We start from the raw sequence: 8,752 nt of genomic DNA, 5'->3' as shown, positions 1-8,752 counted from the left end.
TGGATAATTGCAAAAGCAACATCAACTTCTATTAAAATAAAATACAAAACCCATAATTATCATACAAAAATAGTATATTTAGCCATTTGCGTATAGAAGATAGGTCGTCGAGACAAATTTTTTTTTTTTATTTTATACATAAAATATTATACATAAAATAAGCTTTAATTTGATATATGTTTAAATGACGCAGTATTTCCGGAACATTTTCAAAAATGAAGTTAAAAAAGTTAGTTTTTGTAAAAAAGTTGCTATTTTAAATCCCCCCCCATTGAGCAGGTTAAGTGTTAGATTTTCAAAAAAATGATATGAAATGAAAGGGAAATATCTAAGGTTTTAGTATAAAAAAATATTATTTTTATTTGTTCATTTTTGAAAAAGTTATGGCAGTTTTAAGTACAAAAAACATCCCGATAAAAGGTAATTTTTATCGCAAACATTACATTTTTTTTTAAATTTTCGACAGCCATTTGCACATAGAAGATAAGATGTCGGGACAAATTTTTTTTTTTCATTTGATAGTATATAACATAACCTTTGATTTGATATATGTTTAAAGGACGCAGTATTTCCGGAACATTTTCAAAAATTATGTTGAAAAAGATCTATGTTTTTTACAATATTTTAAGTTTTGAACGCCCCCTATATAAGAGGAAATTGTCCAATTTTAATAAAAAGTATGTCAAATGAAAGATGTACTTATAATGTATTTAGAAAAAAAAAATTTGTGCTGATATATACATTTTTCAAAAAGTTATAGCATTTTTAAGTTGAAAATTTAAAATCGAAAATCGAAAATTTTAACACAAAAATAGTGTTTTTTTAACTACGGCAGCCGTTTAAATGTAGAAAAAAAAGTGTCGGGACAAATTTTTTTTTTTCATTTGATAGTATATAAAATAAGCTTTAATTTGATATATGTTTAAAGGACGCAGTATTTCCGGAACATTTTCAAAAATTATGTTGAAAAAGTTATTTTTTGTAAAAAAGTTACTATTTTAAATCCCCCCCAATGAGCAGGTTAAGTGGTAGATTTTCCAAAAAATGATATCAAATGAAAGGTAGATATCTAAGGTTTTAGTATAAAAAAAAATTATGTACATTTGTTGATTTTTCAAAAAGTTATGGAAGTATTAAGAAAAAAAAGTGAAAAAATTTCGAAAATTAGCTATTTTTAAATTTGTAATTTTTTTGGATATTTCCCCCATTTGCGGGGAACGAGGGAATTTTTTTCAATTTTTAAGGGTAATGTCTTCAACTAGATACGATTTGTGATCTTTTGACGTATTTTTGAAAGAAATCGGTCCAGTGAGAGCTGAGAAAAAGTGGCAACAGACATAAAAAAAAAAAAAAAAAAAAAACACAGTAAAATTAATACTTTCTCCGCTTCGCATCGAAGCTAAAATAATTATTGAATTAAAAACGTTTTCAGAATATTATTTCAATATTTTAGGGCAAACTATATTTTTAAAATATTTTTAAGAGATGATAATCAATCTAAAATGTTTTAAAAATAATAATTTTTTTTTCTAAATATAAATTTGATTTCTGGGAATATATTACGTTAAACGAAAAAAAATTTTCTAATCCGACCTCTCGTTTTTATTGTAACATAAATAAAAACTGCAAATGATAAACAAACCATTAGGCTAGATATTCTATCCATTTTTTCATAATACCACAATGTCTGAAAATTAATTCAACAATTTGATAGAAATTCCTATTTTTGTAATCGCTCTTTTCTAAAAGCTTATTCTAGCTAAATTAAACTGTAAGCAATATCTATGAGTATTTTATTAACTTGTTCATCATGTTCATGCTGAATTTTAATACATTTTTCTCGTATTTCTTCATAAAAATACAATAGTCTTTCAATGCAGCTTTACGAACTAAACAAGAGAAATGTTTAGAAAGTTTTTATGGTTTATTTTTATCATTATTCTTCATTTTATGCCAAGTCCTGATATCTTTAGTATTCCAAGCATTATCAGAACACTCTTCTTCTTCTTCCTCGCCATAATCCCAACTACTTGGGTCGGCCACCCTTATCCTAAACTTCCACTTGACACGATCTCCCATATCATCTACGCTCACATCAGCTGTTCTCATATCTCATTCAATAGCATCTCATTTTTGGTCTTCCTCTACCTCTTTTTCCTTCAACATTCATTCAATATCAGAAAACTCCTGATCATTACTCGTCAGACAGTCCAGATTACTCCAGGCATATTGTCTGAACCATTTGGAAATAAAATCACATAAAATATTATATATCATATGAAAATTTTATTATGTTCAGTGGAATTAATTACAAAAACTTAGTGACGATTGCCGACTGAATGTCTAAAAATGCCTAATGATGGGGAGGGGGATGAAATACCCCATTCAGTTCATCCCTGTCCCTTTCAAACATAAACAATTTAGGTAGAGTTTTGAATAGGTTCTGAAGACCAAATCCGTTATCAATAATTGATTGAATTAGTGATTGTATATTTTTATTTTGTGTTCTATATTGTGGCATATCAATTACAATTTATTCAATTGTCAGTAATTGAAATTTACATTATATGAATCATGATTATTGAAAAATTTACATTTTATTTCTAGAGTCTTATTAAATTTTTTATTTATAATTTGGGTTTTTTGATTGATCATTGCTGTAAGGACTCATCCATAGCACTCAGTTTTTGATAATAAACATTAATGTTAAAAAATCATGAGGTAATAAGATTATATTTTATCTAGGAGGAGTCATAGGTTTCCTCAAGTAATTCACTGGAAACTTCAATTCTGTTGCCAAAAATGAAAATAAATTTTCTTTGTAAATAACCTGATAAAATTGGTAATTATTTATCATATGAAAAATAACAATTAAATGTTCAGCTCAACATATTCTAAAATTTTAGTTTGTATTTTTTTTATATAATATTATTTTAATAAAATAAATAAGTATTTCATTATGTTATAGAGTAATAACATTTGAGACTTTTTTTTAATAACAGGTCTGTTTATAAAGTTTTCTTATTGTTATGTATAAAAACAAATGTTTTATTTTATAATGATTCTCTTACAGTTAATAATTTCTTAAGTATTCTTTATGTACTACATACAAATTGTTATATGTATCAATTTTTAAAAATATAACTGATTGTGCTCTTTTTATAAGCGTCTCGGTTGTTTTCAAATGTATCCATTTTATACAATAAATTTTATGTTAAATAATATTCTTGAATTTTTACTTATTATGTTTCAGGATATTTAACTTGAACAATTCATCATGTTTGAAGTAATGAGATCTTTGAAAATCCAACTAGTAAGAAGAAAAATTTCAAATTGTTGCTTTCAGTTATCTATCTTTAATCAGTTTTTTATTAAGTAAATTAAATGCAGATAATATTAATGATTTTGAATTTTTTTATGGTACATTAATGTAATTTTTAACTTATTAGTATAAATTTAGATGTGAAATAAGATATATTTATTTCCAAGCATATAATATTTTTCTTATTTGAGTGCAATAACTTGTTTGGAGCACTGAAATAAGCTTTGATGAATTAATACTTCATATATTAAACTTATATTAATAATAAACATAAAGCGCACAAGGTATATATATAAATATGGTATTTAAACTAAATGTATACCAATAATATCCTAGAGTTATACCAATTATACAGTAAATTTACTTATCATGAACCACCTTATCAAAAAATTATTAATATTATTTTATTTTTTAATTAATTAAGTTGTTATTAAGTAAATCACCTGTATATAAAAATTATCCTCCTTACATCATTAAAGTGAAAGTAAAAAACACTTATCCTGAACATGTATATTACAGATGTTACACAGAAATTATCACGATATGACATAAATTATATCTAAAATAAACCAATCATACACCTGCAGTATTCTATGTAACGGCAGTATTCATTAGTAATGGGAAATATTAAACCATAACTTCAATATATATAGTATAACATTCTTCAAAACATCACTCAATCGAAACATTTTTAAAAATAAGTTGTTATGTTTTCGGCTGTAAGGGTTTAGAACTTTACTATTCAATTCTGTTGCCATCATAAATTAATGATTTGATACGGTCAAAAACCCATCACCACAAATTTTATTTTTAAATTAACATAAGATTAGAATAAGGAATAATTAATAACTAACTATTTGGAAAAACAATATGTTTATTAAAAGTTTTATAATGTTAGTTCTTTTTTCCAGCTAAAATGATACCATCATACTGAAAAAAAAAAAGGTTTAAATTAATAAAAAATATAATAAAGGTAGTCTAAATTAATATTAAAAATAAATTATAAGTCATTAATTTTTTACATTGAAATTTATATCATTTTAAGTATAATGTTAAATAAATGGTGTAATATTGTTTAAAATTAATATTATATTAAACTCAAAAAGCCTCAAATTACTAAAAATTTCAGATATATATTATGTAAACAATGTAACCTTTATTAACGTTAAATACATACTGACACAAAAAAAAACTTATATGGGGAAATTTTGATTAATAATATTTTAATTTTATTTAATAGGATTTTAAGTAAAAAAACGTTAAGAGATAAAAAAAAAGTCATAGCTTTTATTTGCTATAAAGCAAATAAAATAATGCATAAGCATTTTTGAATAACTTAAATGGCAAATTTTTAATAATGACTTAGAGCTACAGATCTTTCATTTCTTAATAATTTGTTTTAACTACATTAATATGAATAATTAATGTTTGTTAATATATAAATTTACAATTAAAATGTAAAAAAAAAAACATAAAATTTACTTTAGTTTGGAACCATTTCATTGCGTCTTCTTTAGTTAATCTGTGTTGGAAACCAACTTTTCCTTGTTTCCTTCTCCTGTGAGCTACATTGAAACCTGTATTATATAAAACACATTAGAATTTCTTCAATAATATTAACTGTCATCAAGTGATAATTTTATAAAATGGAAATTATTATAATGCATTCTAGTTTAAAAGTGATGGATAGTAATGAATTTTTCTATTTAAGACCTCACACATTTCATTCTACATCTACATATTTAAAGTTGTCCATTTTCTCAACATTTATGTGTGTTATTGTCAAACTATTAAGTACAAAATAAAAAATATACCTTCCATTATCATTATTAGTACACTATTTTAACATTAAAAAATATGAAATATATAAATATCAGTTAAAATAGATTTACAATCTAATAATATCAATTTTGGTTGTTACATTTCTTTAATTGTATTAATTTTATTTTATATGTTACAAACTTAATTAAGTTCTATGCTTATACCTACTGTGTCAATTCAAGATCTATTCATTAGCATAATATGTATGTGAAACATGGGCCACTATAAAAACCTAAAAACTAGTAGTGTTCTAGACTCTACAAAAAATCAAAATGTTGAAGTTTTAGAAAAGAACTATTTAGGAATAGGGGAAATGTTCTGTGCAGTATACATAAATACAAAAATTATAAATATAAGGATGAGCCGGCAAAATACAGTTAAGCAATGAATGAGATCACTAAATAAATATCAAAAAGTATAAAAACCACTAAGCTAATTAAAGCCGATATAGGTGGAATTCAAAAATTTATTAGAAATGAAAAATGAAGAGAAAAATGGCTGATAACAGTTAGATAGAGATGTGGTTATAAATAAAGGGCTTATAATAAGTTATGAAAGAAAAAAAATAATGTTTATACATGTTGAAGTGTATATTTAACTACGAAAGAATAATAAATATTTAAAAGAAATTTTACATACCTTGGCGTCCCAAAACAACAAAGAAATCTAAACCATAGATACCAATGCTAGGATCATATTTGATACCTAAATCAATGTGTTCTTGAATACCAAATCCAAAGTTTCCAGTATCAGAAAAATTATCTCTCCTCAATTCATATTCCCGAACCTATAAAACATCTAAATGGTAAAATATCTAGAATCATCTATACCGCAAAGAAACTAACTTTTAAACCACGTTCCAAGATTTCTTCAGCTTTAGCACCACGGACTGTACAATGTACAGCAATTTTTTCATTTCTTCTGATGCTAAAAGAACGTACAGTGTAACGAGCTTTGGAAAATACAGGTTGTTGGCCAGTTAACTGTTCCAATACCTAAAAAAACATTGATATAAATTAGGTGTGTTAAAATAACATTCATTGGATAGAATTTTAAAATTTTACTTTAGCAGCACGAGTAAGTTTGTCACCAGACTCTCCAACACAAATATTTAAACATAATTTGCGGATCCTTAGTTCACGCATGCGGTTTTTAGCCTTTTCTGAAGACACTTTGGACTTATTGCCCTTCTATTAAATTAAAAAGTAAGTCAATATTTTTAGATAATTTTGTACGTTTCATGTTTTCTTATTGAGTATTACTTTCAGTAACGCGTGAAAGTATATTGCAATATAAGAATATTTAATGTTGCACCTCTTTAATAAATATATCAATTTAATAATAAATTCAAATATATTTAATAGGTGCGATATGTTTTATCTTTATTTTATAAAAATTCAATTACTAAAGATTATTATGAGAAATTATCAATCTTATGATTATACAATTTTTATAAAATATATAATAATATACTAATAAATCACATTAAAGGCGATTAAAATAGATAAAATCATACCTTAAGATCTTCGACGACCATTTTTGAAACGCTTACTTAAGGCCCGTAGTTGGATTGTAAAAGGAGAAATGTGTAGCTGACAACAATTCCAAATAGATGAGAGGAGAGGTGGGTTGTTATGATTATCATAACCTAAAAAACTAACACAAACCACCAATGAATGAATTTTTCATGGAGTAAAAATAAAATAATTTTATTGTTAAGTACTATCACTAATGGTTAAATCATATTGAAGCACGACAACTATCTTCAGTTATATGAATGAATAAAAATCAGTACAATGATATTGGAATAGACATTCTCTTGCTCAAGATATGATTTCATGAAAATTTTAAGTATTTAGAAATATATGGGATAAAAAGATATGTGACATTAAACATTTTAAAGTCAAAATATGAATTTGTTATTAACTAAGCATTTTATTTCAAAACCATTTTTTTTTTTATTATCTCTATAATATTATTTATTTTGTGCTTTTTACATTTATACTATTAAAATGAGATTAAAACGCCACCAAAAAACGTAATATTAATTTCAATTGTGTTAACTTTAGCTTTAGAAAACCTTTTTAAATACTAGTTGATGATACTTTCTGTATGGTTTCATCACGTGTGAATTACATTTTATTAAAATGTAGTATATTTCAAAGATTCATCAAATTTCATGAAACATAATTCAATTTTATTTTTTTGAATAGGGTTTAATTACAAGAAGATGTACCCAAATATTTGAATGGTGAGGTAAAACTATTAACTACGCAATGTGTTATAATTGAAACAGAAGCTCTAGGTAAATAATATTTTAATAAAAAACGTTTCCAATAATTTTGAATTATAATAGAATTCATTTTTAATAGACAGATTGCTCAAGTGAAACATTCACGTAAAAAAAAATTTTTTTGTTAAAATCATTTTTTAATTAAATTAAATTATATTAATTAGCCTATGGAATAATATTTTCTTTTTGTTCCAAAACCCATAAAAGTATGAAACTTATGTCAATCAACATTGAATTTCAAGAATTTTAAAGTGGGTAAACAAACATTTGTTCAAATATCAAATTATGCATTCACTAGTTTTAAAATCAAAAAAATGTCATCAATAAATGTAATAAATTCTAAACATGTTAACTAGATATGTAATCAAATATATTAAAAAAGGATGCAGATATACAACAAAAATCATAATAAATTTACTAATATATTATTGTGATACATATTACATATATTTTTTAATGTTTTAGTTATTACTTATTAATTTAAAGCATAATTTGTTTTAATTTCCATTCATTATATAAATAAAAAATGTAGGATGATTTTCAAGTCATTGGATACTTTTTTTGATACTCAATTATTGTTAAAAAAATTTACTGTTCCCGTTCTAAATTAGTGTACCAATTATCTTATGACACTTATGTTTTAAACGGTAACTAGATTTTTATTGTTGATTAAATTGAATACAAAAAGTTAATATACTCTTCAATTGATTTTCTATTTTTATTACTTATATAATTAATAATTTATTACTGAATTCTTTCTTAAAGTTTCTCAGAGGGTTGCCAAGTACAAAATGAAAGATTTAAGTCAATTGTAATGTTTTGAACTCGTTATACTCAGTACAATTTTTATCATAAATCATTATCAAAAGACTTAGTTGAAAAACCTGAATTTTATGAAATTGATAACAATTGGTTGATTTTATAGCTCGTGCATAACAATTTGATATTATAATAAAATCTTATTTACCTATTTTAAGTCAATGAAATTCAGCATTAATAAACATAAGTTTCATACTGTTATAATTTTTTTCACAGTTTTGAAGAAACAAGACAATTTTGAAAAAAAAAAAAACCCCATGTTATTTAATTAGATAATTTCAAGTCCTATAAGCATGGGTGAAAATTGAAGTTTTAAATTTTGGGAATAACTTTTTTTTAACATAATAAAAAAAAACCCAGCACAGTGGGTAAAAATTTTTAAATTTTTAAGGGTAATGTCTTCAACTAGATACAATTTGTGATCTTTTGACGTATTGTTAAAAGAAATCGGTCCAGTGAGAGCTGAGAAAAAGTAGTGACAGACACAAAAAAAAAAA

At 24.2% G+C, this 8,752-nt stretch overlaps 1 protein-coding gene and 1 long non-coding RNA gene across 3 annotated transcripts in view; one reads left to right on the top strand and one right to left on the bottom strand.

Annotated features, from left to right (window-relative positions):
* Positions 1-4,178: 4,178 nt before the first annotated feature.
* Positions 4,179-6,793, bottom strand: LOC126899906 (60S ribosomal protein L11). Its single transcript, XM_050675170.1, has 6 exons — positions 6,660-6,793; positions 6,208-6,333; positions 5,989-6,138; positions 5,783-5,930; positions 4,805-4,899; positions 4,179-4,252 (listed from the first exon to the last, which is right to left on the bottom strand). The coding sequence occupies exons 1-6, from the start codon at positions 6,678-6,680 to the stop codon at positions 4,217-4,219; spliced, it is 576 nt and encodes a 191-aa protein (XP_050531127.1). The 5' UTR covers positions 6,681-6,793; the 3' UTR covers positions 4,179-4,216.
* Positions 6,794-6,897: 104 nt separating this feature from the next.
* LOC126899972 (uncharacterized) overlaps positions 6,898-8,752 on the top strand; it is a 2,620-nt gene continuing 765 nt past the window's right edge. Inside the window, exons 1-3 of one of the 2 annotated variants that reach the window (XR_007702763.1) lie at positions 6,898-7,292; positions 7,357-7,448; positions 7,516-7,840. This is a non-coding gene — a long non-coding RNA (uncharacterized LOC126899972). Of the gene's footprint in view, positions 7,293-7,356; positions 7,449-7,515; positions 7,841-8,752 lie in introns of those variants that run through there. The other variant, XR_007702764.1, reaches the window with a different exon arrangement.

The sequence above is a fragment of the Daktulosphaira vitifoliae genome, unplaced genomic scaffold (assembly GCF_025091365.1).
Source record: "Daktulosphaira vitifoliae isolate Bord-2020 unplaced genomic scaffold, ASM2509136v1 Scaffold_1, whole genome shotgun sequence".
In the NCBI taxonomy this organism is placed as follows: Eukaryota; Metazoa; Arthropoda; class Insecta; order Hemiptera; family Phylloxeridae; genus Daktulosphaira; species Daktulosphaira vitifoliae.
This window is presented reverse-complemented; position numbering and strand designations above follow the sequence as displayed.